This window comes from Neophocaena asiaeorientalis, unplaced genomic scaffold (assembly GCF_003031525.2).
Source record: "Neophocaena asiaeorientalis asiaeorientalis breed wild unplaced genomic scaffold, Neophocaena_asiaeorientalis_V1.1 scaffold345, whole genome shotgun sequence".
In the NCBI taxonomy this organism is placed as follows: domain Eukaryota; kingdom Metazoa; phylum Chordata; class Mammalia; order Artiodactyla; family Phocoenidae; genus Neophocaena; species Neophocaena asiaeorientalis.
The window spans coordinates 2,803,267-2,825,406 of NW_020175181.1; the positions used below are offsets into that span (position 1 = coordinate 2,803,267).

Genomic DNA, 22,140 nt, shown 5'->3' on the forward strand with positions numbered 1-22,140 from the left:
CTTGGCTCAAATCCTGGCAGGTGGAACAGAGGGAGCAGTGCTGGGAGTGCAAACATTTGTGCAAATGTTGCATATCCACTGCTGGACGGGGAGGGACGAGGTATATCCAGTGGTGTCCTCACCATCCCCCGGCCTGAGGCTGTGAAATCGTCTCCAGAATTTCCCCCAGGTCTGCCTGTCCCTGAGTGCCTTCCACTTTCTCCTGCTCCTGTGTCAGCCTCCTAGCTGCGCCCTCACCCAGATCAGGCCCCACCTGCCCCCAACATCTCTCTGGAACCCCCGGCCCTCTCTTTTTCGGTGACAAACACATTACACCTACTGAGCACCTGCCAAATAAATAAGACTTATTTCCACCTAGTGTGCTAGAGGGGAGCCACTTGCAGTTACACTAAATACAGCCCGGGGCACGTCGCTTTCACCTAGGAGCTTTCTTCTCCTGGGACGAGACCTGGAGCCCTCCATTTGCCTCCCCCATGTGACCCCTCCTGCCTCTGCACTGCCGCTCAGCGTCCACCTCTTTTGCCAAGGAAACCCCGCCTCTTCGCTGCTCCCTGATCACCCCAAGCACGCTTGTCCCGCTGCCTCGTAAGCTGTTCTGCAGCCTTCCCTTCTCTCTACCTGCCCGGTATCACAGCCCACCAAGGCCTGTCTTGCAAATGAAGCCCAGGGCAGCCATCGTGACCCACGCTGGCTCTCCCTTTTGAACTGACTGTGAAATTAAAATGAACACTAAGAAGTAAGACAAGGTATCAGCCCACCAATCCCGGGCTTTGGTCCACACGCCTGACCGCGAAGCACCAGTCTGCGAACTGTTTTGCTACCTGTCTGTACAGAACTTGAGAATCAGCATTTAGAAACCTTTATATCAATTTGATACTGTCGCCACATCCACAGTCATGATGTTGTGTTTTCCAAAAGTACCATTTCCTGGTGGATTGGGAGTTTTAAAAAACCTAAACCAAAGCCTGGCTTTTCACACAGAAAAGCTGGTGGAGAGACCTTGTCTCTTCCACCAGATCTGCCATTTAGAGGCACCCCCGTTGCACTGTCTGCCCACTCACTGAGGTCAGCGACCACGAAGAAAGGCTCAGGGTGGTGCAGCAGTCGATTGCCAGCAAGGGCTTTCTGCATCGTGACCTCATTTGATGCCAGCGACAAACCTGTGTGGGGTAGGTGGAGGCCGCTGGCATTACCATCCCCACATTCACACGAAGAGACTGAGGTTCAGAGAGGACGATCTGGACCTGGACTCCACACCTCCCGACTGCAAGGCCCACGGTGCTCGTTCCCCCCTGCCGCTCCAGCCGCACCGTCTGGAAGACTGGGTATCCCCAATTCGCTTTAAGATAACATATGAAGGCAGGGCTGTTTGAAAAAGCGTGTAGACCTGGTCCAAAAAGCATCCAGAGAAAACAGAACTGAGCAGGGCAATTGACCCAAATACCAGGGAGCCTGCAGGTACGTGGGGAAGGCTGCAGCGGTCTGAGGAGTGAGCAGTGGGCCCATTTCAACCGGGCGGCGGGGTTGGTCTGTGGCACTGGCCTCAGCGGCGGAGCAGCAACAGGAAACAGGAAGCCGGCCTCAGGGCTGGGCGGAGCCTAGAAAGGGAGCTGGCACCTGGGTGCAGGGCCTGCTGGCTGGCCAGTACCCACAACCAGAGGACGGGACAGCAGCCTGCGGGGCTGGTCCCTGCTGGCCAGAGAGTGTGGGCCTGTGTGGGGGTGTGAGCGTCGGCTGGGAGGAAGAGGCATCTTCCTGTTCACCGGCTCCGAGGACGTTGCCGAGTAACAAGTGAGGGTGTCCGAAGCCGGTTCCTGCCTGCTCACAGACCCAGACTGCCCCGCGACCGCCTTTGTCCTATGTGCTGGTTACCGCTGGGGCTCCAGGAGGGACAGTATCTGCCCTTGCCCGCCAGACCCTGGGGTGGGGACCGGCCTTTCAGGGCTCCCTGCCCTGTTTACTAGGTATATGCACTTATTCATTGAAAATTTATATTCATCAACTTCCTCCAGGGTTATTTTTGCTCAGTGGGAGCACTCTGAGGTCACCTCTTGCTAAGAATAACCCAGAAAGGCGGGGAGGGGGAGGGGAGGAGGGGGAGAGGGCTGGGAGCAGGCACCGAGCTCAGCCAGACCCGCTGCTGCGTAACTCACTCCTCACTCCTCGCTGGAGGCTGAGCCTCCGTCGTAACGCCTGAGTGAGTGAGTTCCTGAGGGCCAAACGGCTCCACTTCAAAGCAGAAGACTTGTGCTGTAAGCTGTGTGAAGCCGGGGGACCGTTCCACTGCAGCTTAAGCCAGCCGAGTATCGTCTCACTCAGTTATTCGGCCTTCGCAGTGTTGGCTCATTTTCCCAACTAATATGACCGTTCGATTCTTAAGACAGAACTCAAATCCCCTCTTTGTGTCCGGGTTAGAAGGGCTCCCTCACTAACCCCTGGAACCTTGACTCGGTGACTTGGTGCCCCTTGTTTTTATGCACGAAACTTCCTGAAAGGGCATCTCCCATTCCTGGGCCCCGGCCCCTCACGGGGCATCCCTGCCTGTGACCTGCGTGGGCCCACTGCTGCCTGTTCGCCTGTGTTGTGCTTTTGAAGGTGTGGGGAAAACAGGGCTGTCAGACGTCTCGCGAGGTTAGAGACTTGCCTTGTAACTGTGCCATGCAGACTCCTCTGCCCATTCCCCCAGCTGATCACGTCAAACCAGCGCTCACAGAGCCATGCAGTACCCCAAGAGCCTGGCCCGTGGTCTGCACCTGAAGTGCGCTCACAGAGCCATGCAGTACCCCAAGAGCCTGGCCCGTGGTCTGCACCTGAAGTGCCGAAGACATGTTGGTGGGAGGGGCTGGACTTGGGCCTTCGAAGGGAGGTGACGTGTGGCAGGGGAAAGTGGGAGGTTTCCCCACCTAGGACCTTCCTGAGCAGCGTATGCAGGGACGAATGTGCGCGGGGATGGGTGTGCTTGGGGGAGGCCGGACCGTGCGCAGACTGGCTTGGCTGAGTGGACGAGGGTTTCATTTACAAAAACCTTTGATCTTGGGTGGAGAGATAGTTTGCAGGCAGCCTGAGCGTTTATATTTTATCCTCTCAAAAATGTGCTGTGTTTATCTGGAGGATTTTTGAGACGGTGGGAGGTGTGAAGTGATGGGCGTCATGTTTTGGGAAGCTCACTCTGGCATCCGTGAGCATGATGGGTTGAGCACAAGAGAATGCAGGGAGATAGGATGGGGTACATTGGGGCCAAAAAATGCCCCCAGAGCCTGTTGGGGGGCGGCCATGATGGGACAGAATTGGCAGGGCCTGCAGTCCTGGGCTGCGGACCAGGGAGAGGGAGGAAGGTGCTGCCAGCCCCCAGGGCCAGTGGCAGTGGTATTGTCAGAGATGGAGACTTCTGGAAGGGAGCAGGTTTGGCAGGGGCCCTTTCCAGAGGCTGATCTACTTATCTGGTCTTATTGGGGGAGCATCTGAGTGAAATCCCAGACTCTCCATTTTGTTTTTCCAAAAACCCCTGTTTATTTTCATCCCTCCCCGGTCCCTTCCCCAGAGCCACATGTTCCAGGCCCTCTCCAGCAAGAGGGGTTCATTCCCTCCGGTCCCGAGCCCCGTGGGCTTCCTAGGACCCCGTGGGCGTCTCCGGAGCCCGAGCTGCACCTGCCCCACTCCCGCTGCTGCAGGGACCTTCCGCACACACATCTGGGCAGAGTTATTGACGTCGGTCTCCTTTCATCATCCTCACCTAGAGAATTTTGTGCGTTTCAGTCCTGCCACCTCAAGAAAGATATACAGAGATGGAAAAGCTCCAGGGAAGGGCAGCTAAATCGATGAAGGGGAAGGCAAGGCAGCCTAGTGAGGACAGACAAGAGAGCTTATGGCTCTCCAGTCTGGAGAGACGAAGCTGAGCGGGGATGTGATTAAAGCTATGAAGTCACGCTGTAGGGTGGGGCAGGATGAGCATTGCCCCAGCGGGGGTGGGCGGGGGTGGGGAGACACACATCAGAAACTTTAGAAAGGTTCGTGAAGCATAGACAAGAAAGCACCATTTTCCATGCTGAGTTCCCTTCTCACCCAGCCTGTCACCCTAGGCCTGGATGTAGAGGTTGAAAACAGAAAAAAACTGCGAAAGAGGTTTACTTAAATACGACCTGGATCTTCTCTACATAATGGCTTTTTCAAGGGAGGCTCCAGCTCACCCTGAAATCCTTTGAGGTTGACTTCAAAGAGCACAGTCAGGCCCTCTTCCAGGTGGACAGGTGTCCCTGCTGGAAGCGGAACCCCGGATGGGCCGCCACTCACCAGGCATGCTAGTTCTTGCATCCATTTGTCACAGCTAGCAGGGGCCCCGACTGAGTGACCTCTAAGACTTTGCCACACCCTGAAGTTCTCTCCTCAGTCCTGAGTCCCTCTTCTCTCTCTCTCTCTCTCTTACACACACACACACACACACACACACACACACACACACACACACACACACACGCTGGAGAGATCTCTGGGGAGGAGGGTGGGAAAGAAGCTCCCAGCCTCAGTGGTGAGAGAAATGGTGGCACCTAGAAGTCATACCCAAGCTGGGGTCAGACTTGCCAGAGTTGGCCCTCTTTGGCCTCTGGTCCTTCTGTCCCTTGACCCCACTGGTGGCCCTTTTGGCCACTCCACTAGGGAAAAGGAAATTGGAAGGGTCAAGGTCCTGGTTCCAAAGTCTTGGGGTCCGACTCCATTCACCCCAGGAAGGCTGAGCAGGGAGGCATGTGGGCCTCTCTTGGGAGTGGGCGTGGGGGACCTCTCTGGCTCTCCCTGCCTCAAGGCCACTTCCGGCCGATCAGAGCAGTGGGCTGCCAGGGGAAGGGGCTGCAGGAAGGCCTGGGGCAGAGGAGACTGGGGAGCCTGGGCCCAATGCCAACGCTTAGGGGACAGGGCTGCCCCACTTATGTGGACGGTTTGGCTGTTTCCTGAAACGAGAGTCAACCTGGGAAAATCCAGGGCATTGGCGGCGAGCTGAAGGGTCTGCGAGGGACGGGAGTGAACGGAGGGTGCGGGTGGAGGGGGATTGTTTGCGTGTTTTTGTTGACATCATTCTGGGGCATCTGAGCACATCTCTGCAGCTGGTGAGCGGGTGTCTCTGGGCCATGGTGAACCCCTTGTGTGTCTGTGCATGTGATTGCGTCTCTGTGTGTCTTTAATCAAGAGGCCATAGCTGGCCAGACGCCAGGGTCCCCGGCTGGCATAGAGCTGAGCGTTCCAAGTGCCTTAAAGGCACAATGGCGATGAGGGGGGAGGAGGGAGGGCAGGAAGGCTGGGGAGGGCGAGGTGAGGCCATCCCACATCTGCCAGCCTCTGGGCCTCTCCCCGCCGGAGCTCCCCTGGGGTCTGGGGGCAAAGACCCCTTTCAGCGGCCGCTCCTGGCACAGGAGGAGAGGGTGAGTCAGGTGCCCAGAGCCAGGCCAGAACGTGGCTCCAACCTCCAGGGCCTTGCAGTGGTAGACACAGGGTCCCAGGTCTCCCCCCTCCACACCTGGGCCCAGGAAAGCCTGCGCCCGGGGCTGTGCTGGAGAGCTGACCCGGGGCCCTGTCTCCCTTGTATCATTTCCCTCGCCTCTTAGCTTTCGTGTGCAGGTATCATACCTGTCAAACAGGCCTCAAAATCCCTTTCCTATTTGGAGCCCCGGCACTCTGCCCCACCTTGGAAGACAAGGCCTCCCTTCCTGAGGGAGGGTTGGAGTTCTGGGGTCTGGTCCAGACTTCCAGAAAAGGGGGAGGGGAAGGGGGCAGGGTGGGCAGCTGGGGGACTGGCTTTGGCCTGGACAGGTTCACTGCAGGAGGTTCCTTCTGGCTGTGCCTCTGGCCTTTCCCTGTGGTGGCTGCTGCCTGGGAAACAGCTGCAGCCTTTCCCTGGTCCTGCTCAGGCACATCAAAGCCTCCTTTTCCCTCCTTGGATCCCTTGGGATTTGAGGTTGGGCTTTTCCTGAGACTCAACCCAGAGCGGGTGGCTAGCTTTCAAATGCCTCTCCTGTACCTGGGTCATTTTGGAAGCTTTACCACTTAGAAGGTGTGTGACCTGAGGCAGACCTTGGAGACCTTTTCCTTGGAAAAGTGAGAGTAACACCAACCCATCAGGATAATTGGGATAATTAAGTCGATCAATTGTATAAGCATAGTTATGCCGAGTCCTCTGCTTAGCACCGGGGAGCTGTCAGTGGAGTGGTTGGAAGGAAGAGAAATAAAAAGTTAAATAAGGCAAAGCTCACAGTCTAGGAGGGAGACACACAGTAAACAAATAATTAGGTAACATGTGAGGAGTGCTCTAATGAGATAGGGTGTGAAAGTGCTTTGTAAACAAATGTGGTATGCGGTGGGCTAGGGGATGTGAGTGAATGCTGGGGTGAACTTAAGGGCCAGGCTCCACAGGGGCTTTGGGGGTGTTGGGGGCAAGGCTGAGGGTTCCAAAGACCAGGGCCTGGCACAAATACCACCCGGGGTGGTGTGTGTGAGAGACAGACAGACAGACAGATTTTAAAATGTTCCTTAGAAGACGGAAAGTAGAATAGTGGTTGCAGGGGCGTGGGGTGGGGTGGGGGTGGGGAATTTTGTTTAATGGGTGCAAGAGTCTCAGTTTGGGGTGATGAAAAGTGTTCAAGATGGACAGTGTTAATGGTTGTACAACAGTGTGAATGTACTTAATTTCATTGAATTGTACACTTGAAAATGGGTAAAATGGTGGGGTTGATGTTGCATATATTTTACCAAAACTTTTTTTTGTTTTAAAAAAATGGTCCCTGGAAAAAGTCCCCGGTCTGCACCCCCGTCCTCAGCCCAGGGCTTTTCAACAACAGCACCATCCACGTTTGGGGCTGCGTAATTTTTGTGGTGAGGGCTGTCCCCTACCCACCAGAAGCCACTGTCTGTCCCCCCAGACCACAGTGCGGTGACCAAAAGCATCTCAGACACATTGCCAAATGTCCTCTGCGGGGCAAAATTGCCCCCAGCTGAGAACCACTGCCTTCACTGCTTGGAATGAGCTGCTCGCAGGAGGGGCCCGAGGAGCAGGTGGGCAACAGAGAAGCAGGAGGCATTTCCCTGGCGTGGAGGGGTCTTGCCTGGAAGGAAGGCAAGGATCGGCAAACTCTGAGGGGCCCCGGGAGGTGGGCCCGGGCGGGGTTAGGCGCACGGTGGGAACAGACTCTGCGTGATCCGTTGTGTCCACCACCCCAGGGAGGAGAAGTGAGGGGGCCCGTGGCTGCCGTTCCCATTCTGCCTCCACTCCAGCCCTCTTCCCATACCCCACAGGTGAGAAGAAGGGGAGTGCAAACTGTCACCTCTAGCTGCTGGCGGTGCCTTCTACAGGGACCAGGGGCTTCTGCTGCTACCCCTCCCCGCCACGGGAACAATGAGTGTCTCAGGGTGTGCCGTGTCTCCTTTCAAGGCAACTGTAAAGAATAAAAGCAAACAGAAACAGGATTTTTAACAGTTACACTTGACATGAACAAAGTTGAAACTCCCTCTAGACGTGTGAACTGGATGCTCTCACTCATAACCTGGTCTTTGGCATTAAGGGATCAATTATGACTACTGAACACCCGCCAGGTGCCCTACTCCGCACCCAGTCTAACGTGATAAAGCGAGTCCCTGCCTCTAGGAGGTGACAAGCTAATGGGGGGTGGGGGGAAAGGAGGGCACAGGCCTGGCTGGGGTGGCCACTCCTAGTGGCTTCCAGGTCTGCTCTTCTCACCTGAGATGCCCTTTTAGGGAGCACCCGGCTCCTCCCTGGAGATTTAGAGTTGCGTCAGTCCATTTGCCTGTGGACCTCCTTCCTTCCTCCTCTCAGTGGTTTCTTCTGGGTGGATCTGACCTGCCCAGTTACCCTGAACTCCAGAGGGGGCCAGTGAGGGGCCACTACTGGCCATGTGTGTGGGGGGTTCTTGATGGGTAAGATGGATCAAGGGTTGACCGTGGCAAGAGTCAGCAGCTCCCCTAAGCCCAGAGCTTTGGTCAACTCAGGGTCATCCACAACCAGAGAGGGCGGGCAATGGGGGATGGGCTGGTCGGGAGGAAAGGAGGGAGAGGACTCGTGAGATTGGGGTAGATTTCAGCCTGCTGAGCTACCCCCGGGGCTGGAGCTGTGCAGGGTGCTCCCCTACCCCTCATCCGCCCACCTCGGGAAGGATGGCGTGTCTCATGCTGCAGACGGGTCCTCCAGGGCAGGCCTGGGAGGGGTGCCCGATCAGGGTGGGTTGGGACCCTGGGGCTGGGTTGAGTCTCGGAGCAGGTACTCCTGGGTCTCTATGCTATGGAGCTGGCAGTCAACAGGAAGTGAGTCCCAGGGTGAGAAGAGGCCGTGTGGTCCCCGGGCAGGAAGTGAGTGACAGCGGAGTTGTCTGAGCAGTTTGTGAGGCTGGGAGCCTGCCTCGACTTGAGGTGTCTGTGGGGAAGCAAGTGGCTAGAGGAAAGGAGGACCACGGCCATGGTAAGAGATTGGCACTGACCCAAACTTCTCAGCCTGCGTTGGCCAGCGGGATCCCCGACCCACCTCCCTGGGAGTGCCGCGTTTGGGGCTCTGTGGCGCTGGCACAGCTGGGCCTGAGGGTAGCAGTGGGGGCCCAGGCATGCCTGGCTCTCTGGGTTGCCTGGGCCACCTGACCCTCTCACACACTGGAGCCTCGAGGAATGAGAGGATTTATCCAGGGAGGGGAATTCTAGGGAGCCTGCTGGCTTGAGCGGGGAGGTGGGAAAGACCTTCTGAGTCCTGAACAGGGTGTGTGGGTCCTGACACCTGGGGATGGCAGCTGAAGAGAAAGACAGGGCCTGGCTGCTCCCCTGGCCGTCCTGTGTTTGGCCTCCTGGCTCTGCCGGCTTCGGCCCCAAGTGCCCAACCCTAGTGGAGGACTTCTCCCTTCCGCCAGAGGCCAGAGGCCTCGTCTTCCCCTTGCTGTGGCCCCCACCCCTGCTGCTGAGCCGTGCACACGTTTGTAGCTTTCTGTGGGAGGTTTTCTTCCTGGAAGCAGGCCTGCCCCCGGCCGTCCCACACAGCCCTCCACACGGCCAGGAGAGCAGGCTGGCAAGGCCGCGCGTTCCCTCTGCTCGCCCTCAGCTTCTCCGTGTAGGGACTCGTCCAGGGAGGACGCTGGCTTTTATTTTTGTTATTTTTTAACAAGGCCCACGTCCCTATTCGCCACCTCGGGGGTTTCCTCACCATACAACAGTGGGCTCAGAGTTGAGATCGTAGATCCTTGGAGCAGAAGCAGCCTTGAAGGCGGCCGGGCCTTGCAGGGAGGGTCTGGGGAAACCAGTGCTCTCTCAGGCTTTGGGGGGTGCTTCAGGGATACAACTCTCTGGAGGGAATTTGGCAGGATCTACTCACACATGGATGGGCAGGCCCTCTCCCCCCGGCCAGTCCACTTCTGGGACTCTGGCCTACAGAAATCCACAGGTGCGCAGAGCTGTTAAGTGCAAGGGGTTCACTGCAGGAGAAAGCAAACCAGCCCAAAGGCCCACCATTAGGAGATGGTTGGAATAAATTAAGGAGCATCCATTCGATAGAACGCCTAGCAGCTGAGACAGAATGAGCCCGATCCATATGCACTGGTATGGAGAGATGCCCGCTGTGCTTGCTAAGTGAAAAAGCAAGTTGCAGAACAGGATAAGTCGTATGATCCCTTCTTAGGGAAAAAAAAACCTGGATCTGGATGTGTGTATAAATACATGTGTATAAACATGTAACTTACACATGATTGTAGATGCATAGAAAAAAAGTCGAGAAAAGCTACTTGCCAGACTGTTAACAAGCAATTTAAAAAAATCTTTTCTTAAATTTATTTATTTAGTTTTTGGCTGCACTGGGTCTTCGTTGCTGCGTGCGGGCTTTCTCAAGTTGCGGCGAGCGGGGGCTACTCTTCGTTGCGGTGCGTGGGCTTCTCAGTGCAGTGGCTTCTCGTTGCCGAGCACAGGCTCTAGAGCGCGCGGGCTTCAGTAGTTGCGGCACGCAGGCTCAGTAGTTGTGGCACGCAGGCTCCAGAGCGCAGGCTCGGTAGTTGTGGCGCACGGGCTTAGTTGCTCCGCGGCATGTGGGATCCTCCCGGACCAGGGCTCGAACCCGTGTCCCCTGCATTGGCAGGCGGATTCTTAACCACTGCGCCACCAGGGAAGCCCCAAACTGTTAATAACGGCTCACCTGTGGGGAGTGATTTTGGAGGCACAGAAGTGAAATAGGAGCTTTAACCTTTTAATACTACTCACTTTTGTGTGGTTTGAGTTTTTATAATATGTGTGTCTGACTTTTATAAACAGAAAAAAAACTTGAAAAGAAGGAAACCCTCCATTGGTCTAGCCTAGTCATCTCACCTTACAGGTGGGGAAACTGAGGCGCCCTCTTGAGCGGCACCTTCCTGAGGTATTTGCTGAGCTGGTGCCGCTCCCGCCCTTCTCCAGGCGGCTGATCTGCAGAGGAGCCGATGGGTAGGGCTGCTGGGGGCGGCCTGGTGCCCGCGGATGTGGCAGAGCGCCAAGTATAGGGGACTCTTGTCTCTCCTGCCCCAAGAGGACACCTTCGTTCCTTCTGCTGTGTCCTGGCCTACCTGCCCCCAGATGACCAAGGACCAAGTGCTGGCCACGCTCTGTCCTCACGAAGTGTGTGGCTTCAAGCTAATCACAAAATTCTCTGAGAGCCTCCCCAGGGAGGTCGAGTGGCTCTGAGGGGTAACGGGTGAGGAGCTTTTGCCCGCCATGCAGTGACACTTACGAAGGACGGTTATGACAACTCTCAGTGTGATTCTTGTAGCAAGCTCAGTTCTGAGACTCTTGGGAACAAAGCAAGACACTTCCTCTTGGAGGGGAGCATGGCGCCGCGTGCTAGGGAGGGTTCCTGCAGAGACTGCGGTTGCTGGCTGGGGCCTTGGCTCTCCTGGGGTCTGAGCGCCCAGGAAAGGCTGTGGGCCAAAGCCGAGGGAGGGACCTGTGCTAGGCTTTGGGGCCCAGAGGAGGCCCTCTTTAACCCTCACACTCCACCTGGCCAGGCAGCAGCTCGAGAGAACAAGAGGAGGGGTCCTGGTTTGAAGTAAGGATAGTGTGAGGAGATCTGTTTTCAGTAGAGGCCACAGAGAAGACTTGGGCACCCTGTGTCACCTCAGTGAGTGGGGATGGCCTGGCTGGGGCGCAGCTGGCAGTGGGACCAGGCTGTTAAACCTGCTCGGTTTCTTCTCCCGTTTTCTTAACTGGAGTCCACAGACCTCTTGACTTCAGGGGGTCAGGCCTGTGAACCCCTTGAATCTGAGAGGACAACTGTGAGTGTATTTGACTCCATAAACATTTATGTGAACACAGTTTTCTGGACAGCGGTTGTATAATTTTCACCAGAATCTCAGATGGGTCAGTGATGCAAAAGGGGCTAAAACCACTGGTCTTAATTCTCCGCTCACGTTTATCTTTCCAGGTGGAAAGCAGTGACACGCCGAAGGACCCCGCCGTGACCTCCAAGTCCCCGTCCATGGCCCAAGACTCAGGCCCCTCAGAGCTGTTACCCAACGGGGACTTGGAGAAGCGGAGTGAGCCCCAGCCAGAGGAGGGGAGCCCCGCTGGGGGGCAGAAGGGCGGGGCCCCAGCAGAGGGAGAGGGTGCAGCTGAGACCCCGCCCGAAGCCTCCAGAGCTGTGGAGAATGGCTGCTGCACCCCCAAGGATGGCCGGGGAGCCCCTGCAGAAGAGGGTAAGTCCTGGGCAAAAGCAGGGCAGCCTCTGCTGGGCTGGCTGGGATCCCCCTGAGGGTTAGAACCTCGGGGCTTAGTGGGTCCCAGGAGGCCTGGGCTGGGCACGGTAGCGGAAGGTCTGCTTGCCAAAGCTGTGCCCTGCAGGCTGGTTACAGCCTGCACACATTTTTGATTTGGCCCATGTAGTATTTTAAACATTAAAAAAAATGAGTTGCCAGTATTTAAGAATCAAGAAATTTCACATGAAAATCTGGAGTTTTGGCTTCTCATGGAAAAAAACAGCTAGATCTGGCAAGAGTGAGTTTACAGAATGCCATTGGTTGCCGGACTGCGGTAATGGCTGTCTCCCCATAGGCTGGTCGTGTGCCTCGCTTTCCCTCAGCCTTTGCCTGGCCTGCTTACTCTTCCGCAAGACCTGCGGCTCTTCGGGATCCACACGTTGGTAGCCCCTGGCCTGGGCGCTCGAGGGAGCAGATGTCCTTGTGGATATTAAAAGCCCAGCTAGCTTTTCCCGGTGCAGATGTCCTGAGCCCACCATAGTTGAGTGGACTGGACTGAAGTTTGGTGGTGACAGATTGGGGGAGGGGAAGAGCAGGGGGGGAGTTGGGTGTGCGCTGCCCAGCCCAGGCCTCTTCCTCTGAGGACTTTGTGGCCTAGCCCTGGAGTCCTGGAAAGTTGCCCACTTTTCTCTTTAAGGTTAAGCCAGGGATTTCGGGGCCAACAGAGCTGTAAACATGTTAGTAATGAGGACAACTAGCATTTGTACAGGGCTTCACAGTTTACGAAGCACTTTCTCATACATTATCACGTTTGATCCTCCCAGGGCCCTGCCAGGTTGTTTTGCATATGTGCATTTAATTTCAAAAAGCCTTCCTTCCTAAGTGTACGTGAGGGAGTGAATCAGTCGAGTAATTGGCATAACTTAATTTCGCATGCATTCAAACCTAATATTCGTGCAAGGTAGAGAGCATCTCCGGAAAAGAGATTCCCAAATTTATTTTAAAATATCTTTCATTCGTCTATTATTCAACTATTTATGACGCTCCCACCATGTGCAAAGCGCTTTCTGAGATACTCTGCATTTGTTGTTTTATTTACTCTTCCAAACAATCTTCTTCAAGAGGGATTACTATCCTCATCTTAAGGTGGAAAAAAACTGAGCCTTAACGAGATGAAGTGACTTGGTCAGGGACCCCAAGCCTGTCAGTGGCAGATGCAGAATTCATTCCATCTTGGTCTCTAGCTTCCGAGTCAGTCGGTGTGCCCTTCCCAGATCCCCCGCTGTTCTGGAGTGGGGCTTGGAGTGGGGGATGGTCCTGAACTCTGCACCTCCGGGGGTGTGTCCTGACTCATGGTGGGAGTGGCCAAGGGGCCAGAGTGGAGTGAAACTGGAGGAGAGGGAGAAAACGCCATCCTCCCCTTACAACGGCCAGATGTGCAAGAGCAGAACCGGGGAACCCATCGGCCCTTCCCACCAAGTAGGCAGCTCCTGGGGCCCCACCATGGCTTGCCCCCAGCCGCCACCCAGGGCCAGGGCAGCCCTTGCTGCCTGGTGGGATGGAACCAGCACTCCAAGGCTGCTCTTAACCGTGAGAGTTTACTTTCGGTTTGGGATTTCCCCGGCTCTGTTCGTTCTCAGGAGGAACTCCTTCGGTCAGTGAACAGGGGTTTATTAAACACCCATTTGGTGTGTGCCGGGATCTGGGGAAACCATCACGAGCAAAAACCTGGTTCTTGTCCTGGAGGACCTCCCAGTCCACTGGAGAGATAGATGTTAATGAGAAATGCACACTTACAAGTGTGTGATTATACACGGAGATAAGTTCTCTAAGGGAAAATAAACATGGTTTTCTGAGGAGCTGTAACAGAGGAACGCCAGCCAGCCTGGGCTGTTACACCTAAGCTGAAGGATGAGCTGGGGATCACCAGGGAAGGCGAAGGGCCGGGAGGAGGTGAGAACAAGTGGGAGGGAGCATGGTATCCAGGGACCTGACAGAAACCTACAAGTCTGGAATGGGGGGAGGAAGGGAGAAAGGTGTGCGACAGCAGACAGGACCAGCGCAGCTTCAAGGCTGCCCTCTCAGGGGTTGACGTGATCCGCTTTGCATTTTGAAAAGATCCCTTTGCCATCTGGATCCTGGAATGGAACAGAGGGGCTGGGAAGCAGGACGAGCGATTAGGTGGCTGCTGCAGGCGCCCAGGGGAGGAGGGTGGATCTGGGGAGCTGTGGATGCGTGCCAGGGACACAAGGGGGAAGGGGAGAGATGGTTCAAGGGTTACTCCTGGGTTTGGGACTTTCACATATTGAGCGGATCCTTCTCAGAATCTTAGTGCAAAGTGCACTGGGCAAAAACATCCCACGTGTCCTTGATCTTCAAAATTTGGCCCTGGAGCAGTCCTGTGTGGCCCCAGCTATTCAGGTAGTGGGGATGCTGGCAGGGATCAGAGCTGGGATCCCTAAAGGTCACTGTGAATTGCCTGGTTGCTGAGACTGGTGAGCTGTTACCTAGAGGGGTGGGCAGTGGCCTACTGGAGGCTCGGCCACTGGCCCAGCAGTCAGCCACATAGAACACATATGCAGCTGCTTGGTTCCAAGGAGGAAGGAGACTGAGGCCCCAGGGTGGAAGTGAATTGGCCATGGTCTCCTTTCGGTTCCCCTCATTCCAGGTCTCTTTTCAGGGGCCCCATCCGTCTGTCCCGGAGCCACTCTCATTAGTTCCTACACAGGAGAAATGGAGGGCTTTAAGGCAGTCTTGGCCTGGGCACCCTCCCAGGAGCCCCAGATCTTGATAGTACAACCAGGAGAAAGGAAGAGCAGAGGAGATGATGAGTAATAAAGGACAAGAGCCACCTGGACAGGCAGGTGGTGGCCCTGGAACTGCTCCTGCACTCTTAGCCCTGAGGCCGTCATGATGATAGTAGTAACGATGGTAATGTGGCTTTCTTTTTTATTTTATTTTATCTTATTTATTTTATTTTTTCTGAATATTAACTCTGTGTTGAGTGTTCTATGTCCTTACTACTCAAAGTGGTCCATGGACAGCAGCGTCTCCTGGCATGACCTGGGATGTTAGAAATGTAGAATCTCAGGCCCCACCCTAGACCTACTGAATCAGAATCTACATTTGAAAGAGATCCTCACGATTTCAATGCATATTAAACTTTGCTGTTTATGTAATTCTCTTATTTAATCCTTGCTAGCATCTGAGGAAGACTTTTTTACCCCCCCCCCATTTTTCAGGTGGGGAGACTGAGGGTTCGGACAGGTTAAGTAACTTACCGAGATTATACAACCAGTAAAGGACCAGCACCCGAGTAGGGTCAGTACAAAGCTCCTCTCTGCTTAGACAGAACACGCAGCATTGGGCTAGTGGCTGCCCTCTGAGGCCAGCCTGGCCTCAGCCCTGTCATTGAGATTTGGGTTCACTTTAAAGGGAATTTGGGGGTGGCCCCTGGCAGAGTGTAGCCTCAGACCAACAGGTAAGTGTTAGAAGCACCCTGGCCTCTCCTGCCCCCAGGACATGAGATGCCCCAGGGTCATGTCCAAGCCTGCCAGGGCCACCCTGGAAGGCACACAGCCACCTGGCCCAGCCTGTGACCCTGGATCTGGGCCAGGAGCAGATGGACTGCAGAGGGAGTGTCGAGAGAGAGCCGCTGACCCCCCTTGACTCAGGACAAGTGCTGCATTCTAAGGCCGCCCAGTTGGTTGTTTTGCTGGGACGGGCTGGAAAGTGTGTGTGTGTGTGTGTGTGTGTGTGTGTGTGTGTGTGTGTGTGAGTGAGAGAGAGAGAGAGAGAGAGAGAGAGAGAGAGGGAGATCACTCAAGTGGGCATGCGCAGAGTATTTCAGGGAGAAAATTCCAGAAAGAAGCCAGTTGGAAACCGCATGAGGAAAAATTCTGTTTCGGGGAGCATGGGGGCTGGGGAATGAGGAAGGGGGGGAGCATCAAGGTGGTGCCGTGTAAAATAAGCTAGCCGGCTTGGGAGTCAGGAGCTCTGAAATCTGATCTCAGCTCTGGCAGTACGTCTCTCTGCTCCTGGGGCCTCAGTTTCCCCTTCGAAGGGCTGGACAGGTACCCCATCATCTCTACAATTCCTTCAGCCCCGACTTTCTTTCATTCTAATGAATAGATGATTCCCCGTAAACCACATGCCACGGAGGGTCCCGGAAGGAAGGTCCCAGGGGGCACCAGGCTGCCTCCTGATTCAAGGGTGGGCGCCCCCTCCTGGCAGCCCAAAGCCTCACTAGGGCAGAACGCGGAGGATCTGAGAGGAGGGGCGACCCCCGGGAAGGAGGGAGGCCCGGAGCGGGCAAGAGGGGAAGCCTGGCTCCAGGATGCCCGAGAAAAAGTTGGGGAGCTGGCTGTGGTGAGACAAGAGAGCCTAAAGGAAGCTCGAGGAGGAGACAGAGAAAGTCCGGTGAGACGTAAAGGCCTGCTGTGTACACAGCCTTGGCGAGTACACGTGACCCCCACTTCCTCCCGCCCCTGGGGGCAGCTGGCACCGCGGGGCCCACACCTCCCACTCGTCTGCAGGTGCTGGCCCTGCCCTCCCCGTCCCCAGATTCCAGGTCGCCAAAGCCCAGAGCAGAGCCCCGGGTCTTCCCCAGTGAGAGAGGGGGAAAGAAACATCCTCTTCGGGGACCGAGGATTCAGAGACCTTCAGTGCTGTAGCTGGTTTCCGCCTCAGAGCCAGGAGATGCAGGAGGGGCTGTTTTTTCCGTTTTGGGCTCTTTGTCTCCCCTTCACACCCCCCTCCCCGCCCCCCCAAGCGACCATGAGCCAGCCTTAGTGACCTTCCTGCTTTGGGCCCAAGCTCAGTACTCTTGGCTTCAGACAAAGGAGTTCTGGGGCCCAGGTGAGAGGAGGCTCACCTCCCACTCTCCTCACCCCCCAGCCCAGCCCCGTCCTCCAGCAGGAAGCTCAGAGGCATAATTAACCCAGCCTACAGCCAGGCCAGGACTGCAGACTCCGGGATGTGATGGCCCGGGAAGGGCGTTTGAGAGGTGACGACCCTGAGCTACGTGGGGTAGGAGAGTGGGTAGGTACCAGGGTAGGAGTGCAGGGACATTCTGTGCTCCCCGCCCCGGACCCTTAAAGACGGTACTGCTGGGGCTTCAGCCTCCAGGGGAGCCTTCCCTTCCAGGAACTGGAATCAGGGCCCATTGAGGAACTGCAGGGAAGAGGAGCAGGGAAACGCTGCCTTCCGGAAGCATTAGAAGGGTTATGTACCTTGATTCAGTGAAGAAAAGGCCTGGAAAGCTTACAGAGGTCACGTGGAGACAGTTGGAATCCAAGGCTTCTAGAATAAAGGCCGAACTCAGGGACCTAAGAATGGGCGGAGAATGGGGTACCGAAGCAGATATTCATGACAGAAACGCATTATTGAGAACTTCAGGAGCACCTTAGAAACCATTTCCAGCATCTTTATTTTCCAGATGAGGAAACTGAGTCTCAAAGAGACGAAGTTGTTTCAGCAGAGTCTTGCTGCTGTCTCCCTGTGCCCTCCCCCTCCCCCTAGAGCATCTTTGCTGCACCCCACACATACAAGCCAATGCTCCCTTCCAGGGCCAGGGAGGGCTGTGCAGTCTGGCCCCTCCTCTGGGAAGGGAGCTGTGTCGCAACTGGGAGCAGCCAAGGGGGCTATTTCCGGATCCCTTCTGTGTGCCTGAGGCACTCGATGGGCCAGAAGCCACAGTGCTGGCTTTTCTGTTGTTCCTTCGGATTTGGGCCTCCAGCCCTGCCCCAGTCCTTTTTCTGCCCTGGCTGTGCTCTGAGTCCTGGGGCCAGCATGATGCCTGGCACACAGTAGGCCATCAGGTTTGACACAGGAATGACTAAACGGTTGGAGAAGCCCTATCCCCGTGGCAGGGACCCCAGGCACAAGGTGAGGCCTCCGAGCCACTCCTGTAACTCTGCCGACAGTCCCTTTGTTCTTCCCTCTCCACAGGCAAAGAACAGAAGGAGACCAACATCGAATCCATGAAAATGGAGGCAAGTGTTTTCCTCAACCCCCAGGGGCTCTGTGGATCCTGATTCTAGGAGAAGAAAGCCACCGCTCTGACCGACTGTGGCGAGTGTGTGTGAGGGGGCCCAAGGTGGCCCCTGGCCCCTTCTTTACATGTCCCTCTGTGAGGAGCGGAGGAAGTGGGTGTGGAGGTTGGAAGGCCCCCAGCAAGGCAGCCAGCTGGTCCCCCTTCAAGACCAAGCACCTCCCCTCCCAGTTTATGTCCTGCCCCACATCCCTCACTTCTCCAGCCCAGACAGGGGCTTGGCCCGCACTCGCAGGGCTGGCATCTCTGGCCAGGAGTCAGAGCTCTGTGTTCTGCTCGAGGTGAGTGCCTCCTTGGTTTCCCCTCCAGGAGGAAAAAACCCTGCAGCGGGGCTGTCCGTGCTCACCTTAATGCCGGTCTGTCTCTGTCGTCTCTGTCCTAGGGCTCCCGGGGCCGGCTGCGGGGTGGCCTGGGCTGGGAGTCCAGCCTCCGCCAGCGGCCCATGCCGCGGCTCACCTTCCAGGCGGGGGACCCCTACTACATCAGCAAGCGCAAGCGGGACGAGTGGCTGGCACGCTGGAAAAGGGAGGTGAGGTGCCTTCTGGCCTGGGCCCCAGCCTGTCCCACGGAACTGGGAAACCGGAAGTTAGCTTCAGCCACTGTCTGCAGCTGTTGTCAGGCCCTGGCTGAGCCTCAGTTTCCCCTTCAGGTTAACCTCTCGCACTTACAGGGCACTGCTGGATCCCTAGGCAGTGGCTGGGTCCTTTGTTCTTTCAACAAATGTTACTGGACATTTACCGTGTAACCAGGCAGTGTCCTGGGCTTTGCGCGTATAGAATTCCTGCCCTCATGGAGCTGACATTCTGATGGGGAAGATGGACAGGAAACAAGTAAACAAGGGGTTGAAATAGAGGTTAACAGAGGCCTGCTTTAGGTGGGGTGGTCAGGAGAGGCTTCTTGGAGGAGGTGGCATTTAAGTTCAGGCCTAAAGGAACAGAAGAGCTGGCTCTGTGAGTTGTGGGGTGGGGGAGAACATTCTAGGCAGAGGAAGTAGCACAAGCGAGGCCCTGACTTGTTTGGCTACGTGAAAGACCGATACTCCCAGAGTGAACCGAGCAGGGGAGAAAGTGGGGTCAGATGAAGCTGGGCGGTAAGCAGGGTCCAGTCATACAGGGCCTTGAGGTCCCGGCCGAAAGCTGTTTTTTTGTTTGTTTGTTTGTTTTATAAATTTATTTATTTTTGGCTGCGTTGCTGCACGGGCTTTCTCTAGTTGCGGCGAGTGGGGGCTGCTCTTTGCTGTGGTGCCCGGGCTCCTTCTCGTTGTGGTGACTTCTCTTGTTGCGGAGCACGCAGGCTCAGTAGTTGTGGCGCATGGGCTTAGTTGCTCCGCGGCATGTGGGATCTTCCCGGACCAGGACTTGAACCCGTGTCCCCTGCATCGACAGGTAGATTCTTAACCACTGCGCCGCCACCGGGGAAGCTGCCCCGAAAGCTGGTTTAACGCTGTGTCCTGGGAAGCCATTGAAGGTTTCTGTGCAGGGGAGTGATTTGATGTGGATTAAAGGAGCAGCAATGGAGACAGATAGGGACAGATCCGGAGATTTAGAGATAGAAACAGCAGGGCTTGCTGATGGATGGCCGGGGTGGGGGAGGGGAGGGAATGGAAGCACAACTCCCAGGGGTTTGGCCTGAACACCTGGGTGATGGGTGTGCTACTTCCTTAGGTGGGGAAGACTAGGGGAGGAACGAGTTTGGGATGGGAAGGAATCAAGGTTTAGCCTGAGATGCTGAGGTGCCTGGAGCCTGGAGCATAGGGAGGTCCAGGCTGCAAATCAAAGATGAGAAGGCGTCAGGAGCAGAACCTGGCGTTTAAGTCCACGAACACTGATGAGCTCATGTAGGAAACAGGAGGAGAAAGCAGAGACAGTGTCTCTGGATTCTGTCCACAAAAACCCGACACTTACAAACACGTGGAGAGGGGGAATGGCAGCAGCAGGACTGAGAAGGGGCCTGGGAGGAAGAAGAGGGAGGAAGAGCCGTGTCTCAGAAAGGAGAAGGTTTTCCAGAGGCAGTGGCCACCCAGCCCTGCGGAGGCTGAGTTGAGACAGGCTGTTTGCACCTGCCGATCTGGAGGTAGCTGGTGACTTTTAGAGAGGCTTCTGTGCGGGTTGGGAGGGAGAAAGCCAGCCCAGGGAGGGCTTCAGTAGCGAGGGGAGGTGATGCCGTGGAGACCAAGGGGCGAAACCAGTTTACGAAGCACCATTGTGGGGCTGCTCTCCTGTATGTCTGGTTAGTAGAGAGAAGCCCGTTGACCTACCGGCACCAGGAAGGGAAGGGAAACGCGAACTGCCACCATGTGGGGCCTTTCACCTTCACTCTCACTTGTCTTTACCCCAGGCCTGCAAAGGATGGTGTTATCCCGTTTGCATTGTGAGAGAACTTGCTCTAGAGAAAGTTCAGTACAGGGTGGGGTGGCTACTTGATTGTTTCCAGTTCCTTTGGGATCCAGGAAGGCAGAAATTTCTCTCATGGAGGAGCCTGGAAAAGGGACAGCCTTTCCAAGGTCTGGGAGAAGAGAGGCTTGACTCTGAGCATTAAACTGGTCTTTGGGATGGAAATTCATTCAGGACCTGGGGCTATTCCCCTGTGGCCTGTGGGAGGGGCTTTGCCTTTTAACCCCTTGTTATGAGTGGCCTGTATTTCTGCTCTCCCTTAGCCCTAGGGCCAGAGGCTAGATATAAAGACTTCTTTTTTTTTTCTTTAATATTTATTTGTTTATTTGGCTGCGCCGGGACTTCGTTGGTGCGTGTGCGGGATCTTTTAGTTGCGGCATGTGGGCTCTAGTTCCCTGACCAGGCATGGAACCTGGGCCCCCTGCATTGGGAGCGCAGAGTGTTAACCACTGGACCACCAGGGAAGTCCCTAGATACAAAGACTTTTATGCTTGAAGAGCTTCTAGAAATTTGGTGATCCTCAAACTGTGCTCCCTTGAAGAAGCAGTATGGAGGCCTGCTCTCAGTTGCAATAAAAAAGGCAGGTCTTTTCTCAACTCACAGGGAAAAGTAAGATAATAGATATATTTTCTCAATTTTAAAATTTCCACTAAAATTTAAAAAGACTTTTTTTTTTATTATGAACCTGTTCTGACATAGACAGAAATAGAGAGACTAGTATAATGAACCCCCATGTACCTATCACCAAAGTGCAACAACCACTAAAAGCTTTTCTAGAAAAAAAGTGCAACAACCATTAAAAGCTTTTCTTTGGCATCTGCTTCCCCCAACTGATAAAGGTCATCAGTGAGCGTGAACAGAAAAACTTTAAAGTTGATTTAATTTACAATATTTTAGGGACGCGTGACTTGAGATGTAGAGACTTGCACCCAGAATATATTTTCTGTTAGTAACGTTGTTCCTTGTTCGCATGATACAACTCAAGATTTCCACGACTTCCGGTACAAGCGCTAGAACCCTTGAGCCCGTTATTTCAGACTAGGGGCTGGGGCTGCAGAGTTACGAGCTGGCCACAAGCTTACTCAGGGCACAGGGAAGGGGCTGGAATGGGATTGAGTTCAGGCTGCTACTGCCACGTGGGTGCCATCCCCAGAGACCACACCCGCCCCTCTTGGGCTCTGCCAGGGCACTAGGGAAGGGCTAGCTACAGGTAACAAGAGCACTGGGGAGGACTTCCCCGGCAGTCCAGTGGTTAAGACTCTGTGCTTCCACTGCAGGGGCTCGGGTTTGATCCCTGGCCAAGGAACTGAGATCCCACATGCCTTGCGGCCAGAAAGAACCGTGGGAAACACAGGTAGCTCCTGAGATTCCCAAGTGCCCCTCAGGCTAAAGGGCAGTAACTGTCTTCACCAGGCCTGTTTTCTGAGTGGCTTACCGTCCTCCTCTTGTGGTTTGCCCTTAGTTATCTGGCACTTGGCCCTTTCTTCTGAAACTGCCTCACTAGGCCTTTCTGACCTCGTCCCCAAGATTCTTCCCATCTCCTCCAACTGCACCTTCTTAGCATCCTCCTCTGTCCCTTGACTGTGGCACCCCCAGATGTCTGCTCCCACCCTCAGCCAGTCTTTAAGGACCTTTTTTTTTTTTTTTTGGTTGTGTTGGGTCTTCATTGCTGCGCGTGGGCTTTCTCTAGTTGCGCTGAGCGGGGGCTACTCTTCCTTGTGGCGCGCAGGCTTCTCATTGTGGTGGCTTCTCTTGTTGCGGAGCACGGGCTCTAGGCATGCAGGCTCAGTAGTTGTGACTCTTGGCCTCTAGAGCGCAGGCTCAGTAGTTGTGGTGCAGGGGCTTAGTTGCTTCATGGCATGTGGGATCTTCCTGGACCAGGGATCGAACCCGTGTACCCTGCATTGGCAGGCGGATTCTTAACTACTGCGTCACCAGGGAAGTCCCCTCAGCCAGTCTTGCTCCCCTTACCACTTGTGTGCTCTCATAGATCCTACTTCCAAAAAAG

The 22,140-nt window shown here is 55.3% G+C and overlaps 1 protein-coding gene across 6 annotated transcripts in view; it reads left to right on the top strand.

Annotated features, from left to right (window-relative positions):
• DNMT3A (DNA methyltransferase 3 alpha) overlaps positions 1-22,140 on the top strand; it is a 103,186-nt gene that overhangs the window by 41,458 nt on the left and 39,588 nt on the right. For 3 of the 6 annotated variants that reach the window (XR_003005854.1, XM_024764414.1, XM_024764415.1), the window contains exons 4-6: positions 11,417-11,687; positions 17,637-17,680; positions 18,122-18,268. Coding sequence is in view for 5 of the 6 variants with exons in the window: in XM_024764414.1 (XP_024620182.1) it covers positions 11,417-11,687; positions 17,637-17,680; positions 18,122-18,268 (462 nt within the window). In the remaining variant the exon portion in view is untranslated. Of the gene's footprint in view, positions 1-8,357; positions 8,456-11,416; positions 11,688-13,156; positions 13,342-14,529; positions 14,619-17,636; positions 17,681-18,121; positions 18,269-22,140 lie in introns of those variants that run through there. The other 3 variants (XM_024764416.1, XM_024764417.1, XM_024764418.1) reach the window with 3 other exon arrangements.